At 33.5% G+C, this 19,789-nt stretch overlaps 2 protein-coding genes, 1 long non-coding RNA gene and 1 other non-coding gene across 5 annotated transcripts; 2 read left to right on the top strand and 2 right to left on the bottom strand.

Annotated features, from left to right (window-relative positions):
* Positions 1 to 317: 317 nt before the first annotated feature.
* Positions 318 to 2,505, top strand: LOC129295708 (protein DA1-related 5-like). Its single transcript, XM_054934250.1, has 2 exons — positions 318 to 1,424; positions 2,146 to 2,505. The coding sequence occupies exon 1, from the start codon at positions 400 to 402 to the stop codon at positions 964 to 966; it is 567 nt and encodes a 188-aa protein (XP_054790225.1). The 5' UTR covers positions 318 to 399; the 3' UTR covers positions 967 to 1,424; positions 2,146 to 2,505.
* A 4,154-nt stretch (positions 2,506 to 6,659) lies between these two features.
* Positions 6,660 to 9,065, bottom strand: LOC129295709 (uncharacterized). Of its 2 annotated transcripts, none has more exons than XR_008589612.1 (5): positions 8,632 to 9,065; positions 8,353 to 8,517; positions 7,980 to 8,167; positions 7,137 to 7,251; positions 6,660 to 6,904 (listed from the first exon to the last, which is right to left on the bottom strand). It is a non-coding gene; the product is annotated as an uncharacterized LOC129295709 (long non-coding RNA). The 2 variants fall into 2 exon arrangements; XR_008589613.1 differs by having other exon boundaries at positions 8,412 to 8,517.
* Positions 9,066 to 13,338: 4,273 nt separating this feature from the next.
* LOC129295711 (uncharacterized) lies at positions 13,339 to 15,485 on the top strand. The gene is made up of 3 exons (XM_054934253.1): positions 13,339 to 13,457; positions 13,671 to 14,708; positions 14,973 to 15,485. The coding sequence occupies exons 2-3, from the start codon at positions 13,680 to 13,682 to the stop codon at positions 15,132 to 15,134; spliced, it is 1,191 nt and encodes a 396-aa protein (XP_054790228.1). The 5' UTR covers positions 13,339 to 13,457; positions 13,671 to 13,679; the 3' UTR covers positions 15,135 to 15,485.
* A 3,432-nt stretch (positions 15,486 to 18,917) lies between these two features.
* LOC129295712 (small nucleolar RNA R71) lies at positions 18,918 to 19,022 on the bottom strand. Its single transcript, XR_008589614.1, has one exon. It is a non-coding gene; the product is annotated as a small nucleolar RNA R71 (small nucleolar RNA).
* Positions 19,023 to 19,789: the final 767 nt, after the last annotated feature.

Here is a 19,789-nt window from a genome sequence, read left to right as displayed (position 1 = left end):
ATGGTTAATCTCATCACCCTAACGAGTGTCGGGCGATGAGCACGGAAGCTGAATCTGTTTAGTTCATATATAATTGTTTATCTTTTAATATAACTGGTTCTGTCCTCAAAAAAGTAAATTTTTTTAGACGGCGTTATCTGCCTTTGTACATACTGGATATCTCATATGTAAGCAGTCATAATTTTTCTACTAAAATTAACATCTATGCATGGCACTGATTAATTATTATTATTATTTCGAGAGCACTGAGTAACGAAAGGAGTTCAGTTGAGCGTCGTTCTTGAATTACAATTTGCTTCCTCTCTCTCTCTCTCTCTCTCTCACTCATATAAACCAGATGAGGTAACTGAGTTTTGGTCGACGATCGACGACGCAGAGTGATTGTCAAGGCAGGAAGACATGGGAGGCGTAGGCGAGCTGGTTGGTGGTGCCGCTCTGGGAACCGTGTTTTCAGAGTTATGGAATACAGTGAAGGATGCCAAGAACCGTCTCAAAGACTTCAAAAACAAATTGCAGGACCTGGATGAAACTCTCCAAGATCTCGATCCAATGGTCAAAGATATACAAAACTTCAACGCCCAGCTGAAGCGATCCGATCAGCGTGATGTAGATCACTTAAAGTCAGTGATGGAAAAGGGTTCGAATCTTGTTTCCAAGTGCCTTCTCTTTCGACGACGAGACTTCATCAAGAAGATATATTACCACAAGAAGCTTGTGGAGCTCGACAACGACATCATCATCTTCAACAATAAACACAATCTGTTGAACACTTTTCGGGAGGTCAAGCTTCTACACTTGAAAGTCGACAAACTCTCCGATCAGATTCAAAGCCAAAGACCTTCCACTAGTAAATCCTCCGGTCGTGGTGGTGGTGGTGGTAGCTCCTCCACCTTATGCCGGAGTTCCAAGATCTTACAATATACCTTTTCTCGTCCTCGCTGTCGTTTACCTTTATGTTGTCTTTGATGCTGCCGGGACTGGAATAGCGTTGGTCATTTTCTTCTTCGCTTTGCTCATCTACAAACTCGTCTTGTTGGTGCTTGAAACTGACACTGGAATCGCCATGATCATAAACGACGCTGGTCAGCTGAAAACGACGATAAAAAAACTAAGATCTACCCTGAAATCACTGGCTCCGGTGCTGGAGGAGATTGATCATGAAAGTCAAAATGGTGAAAAGACTGAGAAGACTTATGGAAGAGGGTGAGAAGCTGGTTCGAAATGGCTTAAAGATAGGATCTTGGAACGTTGTTGAGAAGTGGGAGTACCAGAAAAAGATAGTGGAGCTCGAAAATAAGCTCTTAAGGTTCCATAGCCGTCATCTGCAAGCTCGCTTGGAAACGATGATTGACGCGGCAAGTGATGGCTTAGAGATGAATGAGAATGAATATTCTTTTTATAAGCCCGCACGTTATTTTGATGAGGTAAATATAATTATATTTTGTTCAATTTCTGGTCCCAATTAACGGCAGCTCTAAACTTTAATTTTTTTTCCAAGTATATACTTTTATTTTTAGTCTACATGTTTTGTTGAATGTAATTAAGTACATGATATTCCTCATTTTTCTAATTAAGAATACTTGTCATTGACATAATATTGTGCTCAATGGACCGAGGCCTTGCAAATGGTGATGTTTTTGTTTTGTTTTGTTTTGTCACTGCGTATTACTAATAATTATGTCTGATCTATGTTGTTGCGTGAGTCTTGGTGTTTCAAGTCACTGTTTATTACAATTATGCTGGGCTTGAATCTAGGGTATTTAAAATTAGGCTTGCATTAAGTTGAATATACTATTTGGACGATCCATAAAATTTTAAGAACTTGGATTTAATAAATTCAAATAAATTCATGTTTTATTATAATTTCAAATTCCGCATAGTATATCCTAGTTTTGAAATATTATAAGCTAATATAATCCACTTGTCCTCCTTTCATTTTCGTTTCTTGTCTCTTTATTTTCTTTGTTTTTGAATTTGAAATTTTTATACCAGCCAAACAAAAGAGTTTTAAAAGTGAAATTTATTTTAAAACCCAAATTCACCCATTCAAAATTACACCTTAAATACTTTCATCATCGTGAGGGTTGTGAAGGAAAGTTTTTGGGTGATTCATGATCATGATGACGAGTTGCATTACATTGACAGGATCCTCATATGAAGGAAGGGAGGCATACGGAAAGAAAAGCATATGAATCAGAACCACACAACATGCTCAACGATTTAGAATCCTATCAGCTTCTGGACTACAGTAGCCCCGTTTCAAGTTCCATTGTGGGATTTCAACAACAAGCATTGGGAAACTAAAACATAGGAAGCTACAACGTAACTTTCATGTTTTATTCTTTCTTTCTTTTTTTTTTTTCTAGTCTGAAGTCGTCAAAATTGGGCTCAAATTGTATGCACTCCTTGCACGGGGACCTGCCGGAGCAAGACCATGTATGGCTATACTTTTCTTCAAGGATTAGGTTGAACAATCCTTTGGGTCAATAAATATGTGTCTGTGACTTCTCGTTTTTTGATTCCATCTCGGTATCCTGAGAAACCGGACGGCAGTATTATCATCTCTTGTTTAAACTAACTCAAACCCTGTTATGTGAGACTATTATTATTAACGACAGGCTTAGCATTATCTTTATTGGTTGCGAAATGTTGAGTACAAATATGATATGAGAGAGGAATAATATTAATGTAGGGCTAGGTTGAATATGGAACTATACTTTATACTTGTATAGGGTTAAGAATCAATCTAGCCACTGAGTTAATGTGTTATTCACCATACCGTTGAATCTTAGAGAGCTTTTTCTTCCCCAAGGGCATTAGGGTCTTTTTGTTTTGTTTTTGCTTCCTTTTACATAGTCCATACTCAATTCACATTCACCAAACAAAAATTACGTTAAGATTCTATTAGAATTTACTATCAGACCAAACATATATTTTTAAACTTATTTCCTTTTAAATTTCCTATCCAACAAATTAAACAGTGACTTAAACATTCAAAGAAAAGTCAAACCTATAATAATTTTTTTAGCATACAAAAGTTTATGAGTTAAGTTCTGGGAACTTACCAAAAACATAGGACCAATGCATGTTTCTGTATTCAAAGAGTACTAATGGATGTACTTATAGATCATCCATTAACAAGATTTTAACATCAACAATTAATAACAATTAATAGGAATTAATTTGAACCTATGACTTTATAGGTTATGGAGCAAATCCTTAACAATTGAACCAGTACCTTTGTTAGTTATATTGAATTGAATAGTACATGGGAGTATATGTGGAACAGTTTGGGCTTGCTTGATTTTCTATTTTCAAAAAAAAATTATTTATGAAAACCAAAAAAGTAAAAGTAGTTTAGTTCACGCTAAAAAGTTGTTAGTAAAAATGGTTTGTAGCGTCGTGCCTGTTTTCCACAATTTTTTTAAAGTGCCAAAACTAATTAGAACTAAAAGTATATGCGAGTTTGTGTGCTGAAATGCATTACTTGAGAGTAATTATAGTGAGGATGCTTCGGTGATCGCAGGGAAAAGAAAGCAACAAGACGAGAAGGTCTAGACTAAAGATTAACGGTCGCATTAACATATAGGGTCAATTGAGTTTTGCTTGTTACAGTCGAGGTGTATAATGTTCAAGCAAATTTTAGTTACACACCTGTTGCCTTTTATATATGGGCAGGCAATGACACTCTTCTTTGAAATTGAAGTTTATCAAAGAGCATCAATGGTTCGCGCCTTGGTTCTCCGAGTTTCACGGATATATTGTGGGGAGTGACCTTAGGACCTGGTCGTCATTGCTCCATCGAAACACAATGTTCACTAATCCTCGAAAGGTCCGGCCTTCAAACAATAATAGAGTGGACCTATGGTCGAGTTCCCTTAAGTTGGACCTCATTCTCGATTTTTCAGCCCATAGCATTTATATTTTTGGTCCAAACAAGTTTGAAAATGTGTTTTTCATTATATGTTCTGAAAACCAAAAATGTTAAAAGTTATTTTAAAAAAATAAAAAATTATTTTTTTAATGTTTTGTTGCTTTTTGTTCAATAAAATTAGAGAAAAGACACAAATATAATTACAAAAAGTGAGAATGAAAAGTTGAAACAAAACATTCATACTTAAAAGTGACAACAAAAGTTAAAGAAATTGACAATATAAGGTAATCGGTATATATTCACAATCTTTTTATAAGTATTAAAAAGTGACAATAACTAATTTGACGAGCGGAACAGAAAATGACAGCTTCTAATACCCTATTATTGACAACTTTATTTCCTTTGAATTTAATATGTTGTTAAAACAGAAGAAAATCAAATGCATATTTATACATCATTTGTCTCAGCACATGCAATGGTTAATCTTCAATCCCATATTATTTAGTGAAAAAAGGAGTGTCGTGAGACATGTTAAAGATGCGGAGTTTCAAGATAAAAGAAGAATTTGACTTTTAATCACACGCGAAAAACCTAGGCTCTCTTACCATAGTTTACCTGGATGTAACAATTCAAAGTAAGAAAAATTAATATAGATGCAAGAAAGCAAAGATACATTAATTTAAAGAAAGAGGTGGCATGCAACATCCTAGAAAAATTTTACCCTAATTAACTAAGTTTAATTATGATAATTAAATGATTTGATGTGGTGTAGAGGTTTAATAAGTTTTGATTGTAATTTCAACCCTAATTATGGATCTGAAGTGAAGTTGGGTCATTCAAGCAATAAAAAGAGAGAAAAATCAAAGAAGGAACCTCTGTGCTATATATTACAGTGTGTAGCATGTTTGCCATGGGCCGCGGTGCATGGGAGGTAAGCAATGAGGGAAGACCTCTTTGTGCCATGTGTTGTGACATATGATTAAATTTTGCTTAAATCAATTGCTGTTTGCTCAAAAAACCAGAGAGGAAGAGAAGGAGAAAATGAAAGGCTCAACATTTCTTTGCTAGGGCTTATCACATTGGAAGTTTAGAAGCATTTTGAAACTAGAAATATCTAAAGTAAGGTTCTTAAACTCCTTTCCTCCCATTCTCTTCTATTTTCATAAAGATTTAAGTCAAAGTTTGAATAGAAATAATGATTTTTTGTCTATACGAACTATGAGTCTAAACTTATTAACTTAAATAGAGTTAATAGAGAGTTGTTTAGATTATTTCAACCTAATATTGATGATTTTATAAGTGTTTGATTGTCAAGCCTCATTAATGTCAAAAAAAAAATAAGGCATTAAATGCGAGTTTTGAGGATGGTTGAGGCATTAATGACTCCATGTGAGATTCATAATGGTTAGTTGGGTTTGGATAAAAGTTAATATACCCAATAGATAAGCCTAAATATGAAAAATAAGGGTATTTGATATTTTAGAAGTGGAAAATGAGAGTTGAAAATGTGTTTTCAATAATGTTGATAAATTCAAACTTAATTAATTGTAGATTAATCGTCTGGGCACCGTATTTAGTTTAGAAAAGCAAGCTTGAAAGTAAGATATTGAGAGGTAAACCTTTAACCTCTCAAAAATTTGAGATAACTAGAAAAAATTTATCTTAAATAGTTATTTATTAATTATATTATAATGTGAAAATGAGTTTTTGCTTGTATAATTGAGTTTATTAATGTGGAAGCAAGCTATAAACCCTATGATACTGTATGAATCCTATTAAAATTGAAAAGTGAAATTAAATCTCAAGTGATTTTCAAAGCTATAACTATGCATTAGAATGCGAAGTGTGTGATATATGATGTAATGATATGCGGTTATATTAATATGTGAGTATGATATGCGTGGCTAAATGAATAATTGAACTATGTTATAAAAGTGATAATTGAAGTTAAGAGAGTTTATGAATATGACATTGATGCTTACTTGAGTAATATTATAGAGCGTGAGCCCAATGTGTTATCATTGGGTAAATGAATTTGATCAAGTAAAGTAATAATTATTTTTTTGTTATTTATGCAGGATAGCCTTCCTACTAATGCTCAAGGCTCTAGCTTATCCTTCCTGTGAAGAAGAATGGAGTCTCATGTTAGAGTGTCCATGAATGTTTTTAAATAAGCAAATTATATTGTAAAATTATTTATAAATGACTTCTTTTATTTTTTATTTAGATAGTTGAGGCATTAATAGCGAAAAAATATTATTATTCATAGTATTTGCTTTTGTGTTAGTTTTATTATTTTTTTGTTATCAACAATGTTTAATTTTCTTATATTAAAACATAAATTTTTATTTATATAATTCTTATCAACGACATTTTTTAAATATTTTTTATTTATTTAATATAAAAAGCTATTTTAATTGAAAAAAATAATAAATAATTTCTTATATTGTATTAATGTGATTAATATTCATATTTTGTTGCCCGGATTGTGTTAAAAAATATTCAATAAAAAATATCAACAACTCCCATATGAATATTAAATTCTAAAAAAAAAATCTTTTATATGATTCTAGAAAGCAAATTATGTTAATAACATAATAGAGTTAATTAAAGGTAGGAAACCTTAAAAAACAAAATTGAAAGTTAGAGGAGTTACTTTTAAATGTTTAAATGTAAAAGGGATCATTTGCAACTACCTCACAACTCAGGAAAATTTTATGCATTTTAGCCATTAATAAATTATACAAGGCAACAACACCACATGCTTTATATTGATCACAACGGATAAAATTTAAATGCATATTAATACTTACATGAACAATACATCATCGACAATAAGACACACTTAATGAAAGTTATGGGGGAAAAAGTTCACAACGAAAAATCAAGAGCCTAAATTTCATATCCAAACTTTTGGGTGAGAAAAATAAATACAACACCACATGCTTTATATTGATAATTAGAAATTTCAACTCCGTAACATTCAGGTCAGACGCCCTGCCATTGTGGCTACCCAATTTGCGCTTCTCCCTGCAAAGCACAGGAAAACATATTGGCATCTCAGTTTTGCTATCTTCTATTCTTTTTTTTCTTCTGAGATATAGATTTTAGTCCCTTTTGCAATTGTATAGAGCACAGTCATAAAATAGATTCGAGTCATGATTGAATAGACTATTATCACTCGAAATATATGTAACAATATCTTAAGCATAGAGTCATAAATCATTGCATAGACGACAGGACATAATTAAATGGCACAAACCTTTGTGGCTTCAGTAGCATAACCCCATTTCTGAAGATACTTCCCCAATTGTGAACTTCAGTTTTTGTGTAACAGTCAAACTTAAATATATATCCAGAGGAGCTTCAATTTGGTTCTGGCAAAACAATGACCCATGATATGTAGTACAAATTAGCTTATTGAGTTTCCACCGTAGAAGAATATGGAGGAAATTTGACTTCAGGAATGTCTTGAGTCAGTGAAAAGGCATCAGTTGCGATGAGAAGGGAATTAGACTTATAAATAAATTCCAATATAACTAAAAAATAATAATAATAATAATAACAATAATAACATCCTAATCCAAATAAATCATACAATTTTCAGCATTGTTATTGCCAAAGCTTATATATCCAGTGACTCCTAACCTTCCTAATGAGTTTCCTTGTTTTAAGCATTAACAAAGCTGTCACTTAGTAAGTAAACAAAAGAACAATAAAAATCATCAGCATTGAGATTACATAGCCATGAATATTAAGCATAATCATTTTAATAAATCCAAAAAACCATTTTGAATACATGAGCTATCATAGAATGCAAATGGATATAAGTTGTGAAACCTAATGAATTTCTATATGTTTTCAATGTACCCATTTGGCTTTACTTTCTGTCCTGTGATATTTAATTATAATTAAGAGAGTAGAAAACAAACAACAAAGAAGTTGTGAAATTGATAGGTCTCTTTTGTTCCTATATGCGCAAAAAAGGTGTGCAAGTATAGAAAAAGTGTGCTCGTGTTGGAAATTAATAGCAAACTTGACATGCTTTTATCAATTTCTCAATTCTCAATAGTACTCCAACAAGGATAAGGTCCCTAGGACTTACCCTCTGCATAAGTCACCAAGCTTGGCTGAACACATTAATGCAAGACCAATCACACGCTTGCCATTTAAGTCCATCAGTAATAAGTTCATAATTACTTTCTTTATGCCCTTCCAAGCTAAAACAGAGTGACACACTTGATCTGATCTTTTCACAAGAGCAATTTTCGCTTTGTGTGGGAGCATCAATTCCTAAATAACGTGATGGTAGCAAAGGACACACAAGAAAAAGGCAACAAATATATAAAAAATCAAAAAATAAATATTATTCACAATAAAATTTTCACAGCAAAAACATGCTTATCCACAAAAAGCAATAACAATAGTAGGAAGAAGAAAACGTGATTTGAAAAAAGAGGCAATAAAATGAGTGGTACCAGTGTAATTAATGCTACTGTAACTAACTAAGAGGACCATTTCGCCATGGAAACCAAACCATATCTTTTCTGATCTTTGCCATCTCTTCCTTATACTTTGTTTCTGAATCCTCACTTCCGTTTTCCCAATCTCTCTCTCATTTCCTTCATCTTCTCTTCCAGAGCCTGCAAATTACACATATAATCGCAATTAGTAACCAATCAAATTATTCCTCAGCATCAAATTCAACCAATTTTTCAAGTTTTATTCATTAGAAGAATCTATACACACACACACACCTCGTGCCGAATCACGAAATCCTCCCCCTGCTCCATGAAGAAGTTGTTGAACTGGTCGATGTCGTTGTTCGTCATACACACAAACTCTGCCTTTGCTTTATTGAACTCCCTCACTCCGTTCGACAGCAGCAGAGCTGTCGATATCAGCCACACTAGATTCTTCAACTCCTTGTACAACAGGAAGCCATTTCGGCAACGACTCCGCGATCTACTTCTTCAGCTGCTTCCTGAACTTCGTTATCAATCTCTCACTCTCAGCTCAAAAAATCGAAACAAAGAAACCAAAATCAACAAGAAAATTAAATCGTGAAAACTAGAGGGAGAGGCAGAGGCAGTGGTGCAATAGTGGCAAGGCGACGGAACAAGGAAGTGAGGAGGAGAGAATGGGCTTAAGAAGGGTGGGGGTTTGGGGAGGTGTGGACGAGTCGAGGGATTGACGGAAAATGTAAGGGAATAAGTTTGTTTGTTGATGAATGTCAAATAAATATTTTAAATATTTGACATTTAGTATTAAATAAGCATTAAATATGTAAATATTTAAAAAATGAAAATATATACTTAGTTGACTGTTATTTTAAATAATTATTAAATATTTATTTATATATTTAACAATTATTAAAAATAATTATCAAATATTCTCCGCATTTGATTATTATAAGTGATAAGTATGAAATGTCATATTCAAATAATTTTGTAGTAGCGTAAGGCCTTGCAAATGGTGTTTTTTTTTTTCTTGTTTTGTTTTGCCATTGGATATTACTAATAATTATGTCTGATCTATGTTGTTGCGCGAGTCTTGGTGTTTCAAGTCACTGTTTATTACAATTATGTTGGGTTTGAATCTAGGGGATTTAAAATTAGGCTTTCATTTAAGTTGAATCTACTATTTGGATCCATCAAATTTTAAGGACGACTTGGATTTAATAAATTCATATTTTTTGATTTTTTTTATCATTTCAAATTTCGGATAGTACATCCTAGTTTTGAAATATTTATAAGTTAATATAATCCTTTTGTCCTCTTTCCATTTTCATCTCCTGTCTCTTTATTTTCTTTATTTTTGAATTTGAAATTTTTATACCAGCCAAATAAAAGAGTTTAAAAGTGAAATTTATTTTAAAACCCAAATTCCCCCATCTTAAATATGTAATTTCATCATCTTGAGGGCTGTGAAGGAAAGTTTTTGGGTGATTCATGATCATGATAATGAGTTGCATTGCATTGACAGGATCCTTATATAAAGGAAGGGAGGCATATGAAAAGAAAAGCGTCTGAATCAGAATCACACAACATACTCAACAATTTAGAATCCTATCAGTTTCTGGACTACAATAGCCCCGTTTCAAGTTCCATTGAGGGGTTTCAGCAACAAACATTAGGAAACTAAAACATAGGGAGTTACAACGTAACTTTCATGTTTCATTTTTTTTTTTATTAGTTTGAAGTCGTCATGATCAAAATTGGGCTCAAATTGTTTGCACTACTTGCACGGGGACCTGCTGGAGCAAGACCATGTATGGCTATCTTTTTCAAGGATTAGGTTGAACAATCGTTTGGGCCCATATATACTTGTTTGTGATTTCTTCTCATTTTTGATTCAGCCCAGTATCTTGGGAAACCTGATGAGGTATTACCATATTTTGTTTAAACTAATTCAAACTCCACTATATGGGACTATTATTATTGAAGATGGACTTAGTATTCTTCTTTTTGTTTGTGAAATGTTGAGTACAAATATGATATGAGAGAGAAAATAATATTAATGTAGGGTTAGCTTGAATGTGAAATTATATTTTATATTTATATAGGGTTAAGAATCAATCTAGTCACTGAGTTAATGTGTTTCTTCACCATGCCATTGAATCTTATAAACTTATTTTTTCCCGAGGGCATGTTTTTGCTTCCTTTTCCATAGTCCATACCCAATTCATATGCATCAAACAAAAACTATGTTAAGATTCTGTTAGACCTTACTATCAGACTAAACATATTTTTAAACTTATTTCCTTTTACATTTCCAATTCAATTTATCGACCTTTTTTCTTTTTCAGTTCTATTCACATCAAAATGCTTCCAACAAATTAAACAATGACTTGAACATCCAAAGAAAAGTCAAACCTATAATAATTTTTTTTTTAGTATATATACAACATTTTATGAGTTAGGTCCTGGGAACTTATTAAGACTGCAGGACCAATGCATGTCTCCATATTCAAAGAGTGCTGACGGATGTATTTATAGATTATCCATTAATAAAGTCTTAACATCAACAATTAATAACAATTAATAGGAATTAATTTGAATCCACAACTTTATGGGTTATGGAGCATATCCTTACCAGTTGAGCCAATACCTTTGTAGTATATGGGAGTATACGCGGTACAGTATGTTCAAATTTTTATCTATAAAAGCCAAAAAAGTAAAAATAGTTTTGCTCGCACTAAAAAGTTGTTAGCAAAAATGGTTCATAGCATCATGCCCATTTACCATAATTTTCTTAGAGTGCCAAAGCTAATTAAAACTCAAGCAAGTATGCATGCTGAAATGCTTTACTTGAGAGTAATTATAGCGAGGGTGCTCCTGTAATCGGAGGGAAAAGAAAAGCAGCAAGCCTCTAGGTCTAGACTAAAGATTAAGGGTCGCATTATAGCCAAGCTTTAGATTGACATAGGATCAGTTCAGTTTTGCTTGTTACAGTGAAGTCACATAATGTTCAAGCAAGTTTTAGTTATACACTCGTTGCCATTTATATGGTAGGCAATGGCACTCTTCTTTGAAATTGAAGTTTGCCAAGGAGCATTAATGGTTTGTGCCTGTTTAAGAGTTGTGGGTGCACCTCATCGAGGAAACATCGTGCTGCGAGTTTCACGGATAGTGGGGGACGGCCTTAGGATCTAGTCGTCATTGCTCCATCGAAATTTCACTCATCCTCAAAGGTCTGGCCTTCAAATAATAATAGAGTGGACCTATTGTGGAGTTTCCTTGTGTTGGACCTTGGCAGTCTCGATTTTTCAGCCCATACCATATATGTTTTCAGTCCAAGCAGGCATGAAAATGTGTTTTTATCATATGTTTTGAAAAACAAAATAAAAAAATCAGAATTTTCTTTTTCACTTTTTGTCCAATAACATTAGAGAAAAGACGAAAATATAATGACAGAAAGTGAGAGTGAAAAGTTGAAAAAAAACATTCATGCTTAAAAGTGACAACAAAAGTTAAAGAAATTGGCAATAAGGTATAGGTATATATTCACAATTTTTTAAAAAGTATTAAAAAGTGCCATATATCTCTACATAATTGTCGTTAACAAGTTCGCAGCAATGAAATGACAAGATATGGAACAGAAAATGACAACGTCTAATACCCTATTATATATTGACAATTTTATTTCCTTTGAATTTAATAAGTTATTAACATAGAAAAAAATCAGATACATATATATACATCATTTAATTTGTACAACACATGCAATGGTTTTAATTTTCAATCTCATATTGCAGAAAACTAGGTGAAGAAAACGAAAAGCTTCCATTTAAACCCCATAAGAGATTGCATATCTTTCATTTAAACCTGCACTATGCACCTCATATTGACTACTATACACAACTAGATTTTTGTATATCCCATTAGCTATGCATAACCATTCAACACGTGCACCCACGATGTATACACACACACCCATACGTAGAAAAGGAGAAATGGACAACCTACACCTCATTGTTATTCAACTAACAAACAATAAAAACCACATATTAAATTATCAAGAGAGAACACTCATGCAACACAAAAGTTCATCATTTACTTGGTTTTTTCTTTATACATAAAAGTTTAGGTGAATTTTAGGTCTTGAGTCTCACTAGAGTCAGGATATGCATCTATGATTAAAAAATACTTACAAAGGTATCTTATAAATCACTCACCAATAAAATCATCACATTGATAGCAAGATTTGATCATGATTTTATGAATTATGAGCCAAATTCTGTTGGTATCATTTACTTGGTTTAGTGTAGTCATTGTTCATCATTTAAATAAATTTTCTTCACTCTCTCTTATTAATAAAGGGTATTTCACATATTTCATTAGCATGTATTTTGTCAAAAAAATGCCTTATATTTTATGAAGGAGAGACTGTCATGTTTAAAAATATAAGACATTTTATATCTTTTAAAGTATAATTAATATGAATTTTTTTTCTCAAAAATATTGTTTAATTAGGAGTGTAATAAATAATATTTTCTAATAAAAACATCTATTAAATAACAATAAACATGAAAATAATGCATAATTTTAAATGTTATTAACTAATTTATTAAAAAGTATAAATTTGCCAAAGTGTCTTCTAATTACACTCGACTGATGGAACCACGCTACTATTATGAAATGAACCTATAGGATGGAAAAACTCGTGCATGCATTACATTCAAATTTTGCCATCCACTTTAGAATCTCCTTAATACCCCTAATCAATTAATGAAAAGACTTAGCCCAACATTTTTGACTATAGGCTCAGCCCAAGTTGGAATAAAGTAAAGAAGATTATGTTTATTAGCATTAATTGAGCGCAGTACATAAATTAATTAAAACTGTTTTATTAGTTTTTTTTTTTTTTGTGAGCACTCAATATTCTAGACCTGCCTCACTGAAGCTGTGATTTAATAGGGCCAGATTAATCCGAATTGAAGTATAACAAGAATCACAAGAGTCATCCAGGCTGATGCATTTCCGGTACTCAAACTCAATTCCTGTCATCACTTTCACATGTTGTATGGTTTACAACAGCGGGACTTCCGTTGACTGCGAAACCACATGGAATATTCTAAAAGGTGAATTGGCTGTCCCGCGTCATTCTTCCTGGCTCCCAAAATCAGGCCGTGAAAGAGGCCTCTCGAGGTTTCCAAGAAATCGTCTTCCCAATAATTCTGATAAAACAATTGTAAAGACGTGTGAAAACGACCGCAAGTTTACGCGTGTTATGTTACTTGAAATAGAACTTGTTTTCTTGCTGTCTCTCAAATCAGTCAACTGATCTGTTTCAGACGCAGACAATGGGAGGCGTCGGCGAGCTGATCGGTGGTGCTGCTCTAGGAACCGTGTTTGCAGAGTTATGGAAAGCAGTGAAGGACGCCAAGAACCGTCTCAAAGACTTCGAAGAGAAATTGCAGGACCTTGATGAAACACTCCAAGATCTCGATCCAATGGTCAGAGATATAGAAAACTTGAACGCAAAGCTGAAGCGATCCGATCAGCGTGAAGTAAAGCGTTTAAAGTCACTGTTGGAAAAGGGCAAGGACCTAGTTTCAAAGTGCCTTCTCCTGCGACGACGAGACTTTATCAAGAAGATATATTACCACAAGAAGCTTGTTGAGCTTGACAACGACATCATCAGATTCAACAATAAACACACCCAATTGGGCACATTTCGGGAGGTCAAGCTTCTGCACTTGAAAGTCGACCAGCTCTCCGATCAGATTCAAACCCTGAGACCTTCCTCCGGTGGTGGTGGTAGCGGTGGTTCCGGCGGACAGGTACCTCGGCGAGCTCCCGTTGTAGCTCCACCGCCTTATACCGGAGTTCCAAGGCTTGACATACCTACGCTCATTTTCGCGATTATCATGTTCTATGTTACCGGAGAAGCAACAGTGAAAATCATTTTCTTTATGGTTTTGCTCATCTGCAAACTCGTCTTGTTGGGGCTTGAAACTGACACTGGTTTGGCGATGATCATAAACGACACTGGTACGCTGAAAAAAACAGTAAACAAACTGAGGGCTACTATGAGATCACTGGCTACAGTGCTGGAGGAGATTGATAATGGAAGTCAAAATGGTGAAAAACTGAGACGACTGATGGAAGAGGGTGAGATGCTGGTTCTCAACGGCTCAAAGATAGGATGGTGGAACATTGTTAAGAAGTGGGAGTACCAGAAGAAGATGGTGGAACTGGAAAATAAGCTCTTGAGATTTCATAGCCGTCATCTGCAAGCTCGCATGGAATCGATGATTGACGCAGCAAGTGATGGCTTAGAGATGAATGAGAATGAATACTCGTCTAGGCATGCACATTATTTTGATGAGGTAATAATTATAAGGGCAGCTCTAAACTTGTTCTTTGGCAAGTTACTTAAAACGAGACCCGTAATTAAACTGTCCAAGATAATGGTTTAAGAATTTATGGCGAAAATCACTGTTGAATTATAGTCAAAGAGAACATTACATTTCGTTGAACCAGTTAAACACTGGTTCGATGATTTATATGTTCAATCGGGCGGATTGATGATTCGGTTTTCAATATTATCATACATATCTTGATTCATCATGATGAGCTGCATTATATTACAGGATCCTCATATCAAGGAACGGAGGCATATGGAAACAAAATCGTATGAATCTGAATCGCACGACATGCTCAACAATTTAGAATCATATCAGTTTTTGAACTGCGATCGTCCCATTTCAAGTTCCATTGAGGGGTTTCAACAAGAAGCTTTGGCAGGAAGCTAAAACAAAGAGATCATCAGCGTCAACTTTGATGTTCCATTTTTTTTTTTTTGTTTTTCATATTCTGAAGTCGTCGTCATGATCAAAATGGATATTTGACTCAACTTTTATGCACTATTATTGCACAGTGGACCTGCTGTAGCAACATTTTGAGTGGAATTAGTGGAAACTAGTTGCCAGTTGGTGTGTATTTGAATAATTTGTTGTGCTTTCGGCCACGCGTGGCCATACTTTTTCGGGGATTAGTTTGAACAGTCTTTTGGGTCAGCATGTTTGTGATTTCTTCTCTTTGATTGCTTTTAATACAATAATTGTACTGGGATTCCTAGTTATGTTTAAGCTATATCTAGCTTCTCTAGTTTTGCCAACTGCTCATGATTGTTTAACTAATTAATTGTAAGTTATATATACTACAAATAGAACAGGTCTTGCAATTAACTGTTTGAGATGGCATGAGAAATGAAAGGATTTGTTAGTTTGGACTCAATATATTGATTATTAATTTCGTATAATATTTAATAGGATGGATTTGAATATGAATTGAACCATACGTAGGATTAATCTCATAACAGGTTAAGAGTAATATAATGACCCTAATGACACCATTAGGCAGCAGAATTACATATTAACTATCACATAATTAATAATTAATATATTAAAAGCATGAAAAGGGTTGATTAAACATTAAGTGCTATGAAATAAGTATAGGGGAGATATAGTCTTCGGTGAATAATTAAGATAAATAATTATTCATTTTTAGTCCCAAGTTCTTGTTGCAATGCACCATGAGATCGAGAATGTGAATATATAATATAGAACTAAAGTACAAATTTGCTTTGGACGTTTTCAAAACTGTGTAATTTAGCCTTTCTGGAATCCATTTGCCCTTTTCATGCTTATAATATAAATTTTTATCATTTTGGCTCCCCACGTGCTACTTCCTGGATCCGTCCCTCGTAGCTGGTCTGTCCGGACATGGCATTGTGGGTTTGCATTGGATTGGATTGGTGTGAAGATATATATGTTGAAGATGGAAGTTAGGAAGCGAGCAAGCGATCGATAATTGGGAACCGTTTTAAAATACAAATTAATTCTCAAAATAGTCTAACATGTAACTAGTAAGTACATGTACTAATGATTCAATATGTATATGTACCTAAATGAAAACAAATTAATCCTCAAATATGTTTAATTTTTATTATGAACTCTTACATTATGTTTTCTTGTTTTTTTTTTAAATTTCAGATTATGTTCTTTCTTAATTAAATAATTACATTTTTTTATTAATATACATGGCTATTATCAATATTCTACTATCCATGTCAACAAATTTTAATAGTGTTGGATTGTCAAGTGTGAGTGGACTTGGCTTAGTGTAAAGAAAAGTCTCACATTAGATTGAATTAGGTTAAAGAAGAGATACATAAGTGGAAAGGACTCATAAATTCAACGCCTTAAGATTTTGAGTTAAGATGTAGTGTGATACTCACTTATATGTGTCCTTCTGGAGCCATTGGGTGGTCCAACCATGTTCTCCCCTCTTTAGAGATGTTCCGCAGGCCCAAAAACTGGTATCAAAGCCTGACTCTAAAAAAAGACCCATGTAAACATAGTAGAAAAAGCCTCAAAATCTCACAAGTGTTATTAGGCTAAGCTATTGGTAGCAGGTTAGTGTTTTCAAAATGTGGGCGAATGAGGGAAGCATATTTGTGTAGTCAATGATGGACTCACACTTAAAAAAAAATTGTTGGGTTATCAAGTGTGAGTAAATGATAAATGATAATTTTATATATTTTTATTCTTTTAATTTAGACTTTTAATTATTTATTTAAGGCTAATTGAGTTTAATTAGATATTATTTGATTTTATTAGCTAATATTCAGTTTTGGAATTTTAACTAACTAAATCTTTGATTTTAAAATATAAATAATATCTTTAATATTTTTGCACAGGTGCTATTTAATTTTATTTTATTTGTGCAGATTTTCTAGATTCAATTTGAAAGATATTGATGAAGAATATTTTGGATAAGAAGAATATGGGCATGCTTGGAGATCAAATCAAGAATCAAATCTTTAAAATTTTATTTGAATTTATTTTGGATTATTTAGTGTAATTTTTAATTAGGGTCCACTTTTCATATATATATATATATATATATGAATAGATGGGGGACGGAGAGGAAGCACGATCTGGGAAAAAAAAGGAAAGAAGGGAAACAGAGCAGCGATCGCCATTCGTCTTTCTTCTTCCAATTTCTTGGGTGATGGCTTCTCAATTTTTCATTTCATGTTGTTTGATTTTTAATTCTATGGAGAGCTAATTTTTTTTTGGTGTGATCAATCACAAACCATGATCCTAAATTTTAATCAGAGTCTTTAATATTCAGGAAAGATTTTATTTTAGCTTTATTCCAATTTTCTCTTCTTCTCTCTACCTCTAAATTTTATGCTTTAATTACTATTACTGATTAGAGTAGCTTTATTGCATAATTTTTGAGTTATAAATTTTATCTGAGGTTTTAATTGCTATAATCGATTGATATAGCATTGTAAGAGTAATTTGGCTTGGCTTGGGTGATTATCCATGCTTTGTTTTTGGTGTGGCTATAAAACAATTGTTAGGTTGTGGGTTAAAGGAGATTTCAATTAATCTATAACTTAACTTCTTGTTTAATTCTTGAATGATAATTTGAGAAATATTATAATGAAACCAGAATAATAAAGTTGAATAAAATTAATTTATTTTGTAGACGAGGAAGGTTAAATTTAGGTGATTGGGTTGTGATTGATTGCGCTGCTTGTTGTCGGTAATTTTCTTAATTGAATTTCCTCTATTTATTTATTTATAATTTAGTTTTTAATTTCATCATAAAAAAACCCCCCCATTATTTACCTTTTCATAATCATAATTTAAATAGTTACTCTATTGACTCTTAGGGAGACGACCTAGGTTGCACTTTACTGCAAAATCTAGTTTTTATTAATTTTGGTGCTGTTCGACAGTAGTGTCAAAATTTTGGCGCCGTTGCCGGGGAGTCAAAGGTGTTAACTTTTTGAGTTTGGTTATTAGTTTTTTTTTCTTTCTCATTATTTTTATTTTTTTTATTTTTTTTCTCTAGTATTTTTTATTTTTTTCAAGATTTATTATTATTTTTTGTCTTTACTTGTTTTAGGTGTTTTTCATTGTTTTTCCAGTTTATTAGTGCATGACAAGATCTTTACAAGATAAATTAATTGATTTGAACTCTGAGATTGAGAGAACTTGTCGTACTAACCGTAAAAATCAAAAGCACCGTAAAATTAGGGATAGTGTGATCTCTGAAATTTTGTCTGAATTGATTGATAGCATTATTAGTGATTCTAAATCTGACTTAGACTCTACAGTTAAGTTGGAAAATATGGCTGAAAATAATAATGGTAATAGAACAATTAAAGAATTGGCTGCTCCTAATGCACACTATCAAAATTTATGCATTCAATATCCTAATTTAGATGCAAATGCTAGTTTTGAATTGAAATCTGGTTTAGTACATTTGCTACCTAAATTTCATGGTCTTACAGGAGAGGACCCGAATAGGCACTTGAAGGAATTTCATATTGTGTGCTCCACCATGAAGCCTCAAGGAGTTTCAGAAGAGCAAATCAAATTGAGGGCTTTTCCTTTTTCATTGGATGGAGTGGCAAAAGATTGGTTGTATTACTTGCAACCAGGTGCCATTACATCTTGGGATCAAATGACACAGTTATTCTTAGAAAAATTCTTCCCTGCCTCTCGCACAGCTGCAATTAAAAAGGATATTTGTGGGATTCGTCAGATGACTGGGGAGACATTTCATGAATATTGGGAGAGATTTAAGAAATTATGTGCCAGCTGCCCTCACCATCAAATACCTGATCAGCAGCTGGTTCAACATTTTTATGAAGGTCTCTTACCAACAGATAGGTGGTTTGTTGATGCCGCAGCTGGTGGTGCTTTGGTAGAACTTACTCCAACTGATGCCATGAATCTCATTTCTAAGATGGCACAAAATTCTCAACAATTTGGGACACGAGCTAACCAAGCAGTTAAGGGGGTGAATGAGATTCCAACACCACAATATGATCCTAAATTTGAGAACAAGATGGAGGAGCTCTCTAGCATGGTTCGGCACATTGCCTTAACACAACAAAAATTAATGAATTCACCAGCAGTGCCAACTTTTCCACAGGCGTATCCCTCACAGACGTGTGCACAACCTCAATTTTATAATCCTCAGCAAGCTACCACATCTTCTGCCTTAGTTGGGCCTCTATGTGGCATCTGTTTTTTAGCCACACACACTACTGATCAATGCCCACAGTTGGATGATAGAGTTGAGAATTGTGCTGGGATTTTTCCAACTAGATCTATGCAACAGGGCCAAAAATATGATCCTTTCTCTAACACTTATAATCCAGGGTGGAGAGATCACCCTAATTTCAGATATGGAGGAAGCCAACAACAACAATATAATGCTACAGGTCAAAATTCACAGCCTATGCAACCAATGAGGCAATCTACTCCTATTTCAGGGTCTAAAAATGATGGACCAAGTCTAGAAGAGTTAATGAAGCAAATGGCAACTAATAACATTCAATTTCAACAACGCACTGAGACAGTAATCCAAAAATTGGAGA

This window comes from Prosopis cineraria, unplaced genomic scaffold (genome assembly GCF_029017545.1).
Source record: "Prosopis cineraria cultivar Desert tree isolate PC_DT_omini unplaced genomic scaffold, ASM2901754v1 PC175, whole genome shotgun sequence".
NCBI lineage: Eukaryota > Viridiplantae > Streptophyta > Magnoliopsida > Fabales > Fabaceae > Prosopis > Prosopis cineraria.
This window is presented reverse-complemented; position numbering and strand designations above follow the sequence as displayed.

Excerpts from the sequence above, each read along its gene's own strand:
- LOC129295711 (XM_054934253.1), top strand. The coding sequence starts at position 13,680 with ATGGGAGGCGTCGGCGAGCTGATCGGTGGTGCTGCTCTAGGAACCGTG. Across the intron at positions 14,709-14,972 it reads ATGCACATTATTTTGATGAG|GATCCTCATATCAAGGAACG; the intron begins GTAATAATTATA and ends ATTATATTACAG.
- LOC129295708 (XM_054934250.1), top strand. The coding sequence starts at position 400 with ATGGGAGGCGTAGGCGAGCTGGTTGGTGGTGCCGCTCTGGGAACCGTG.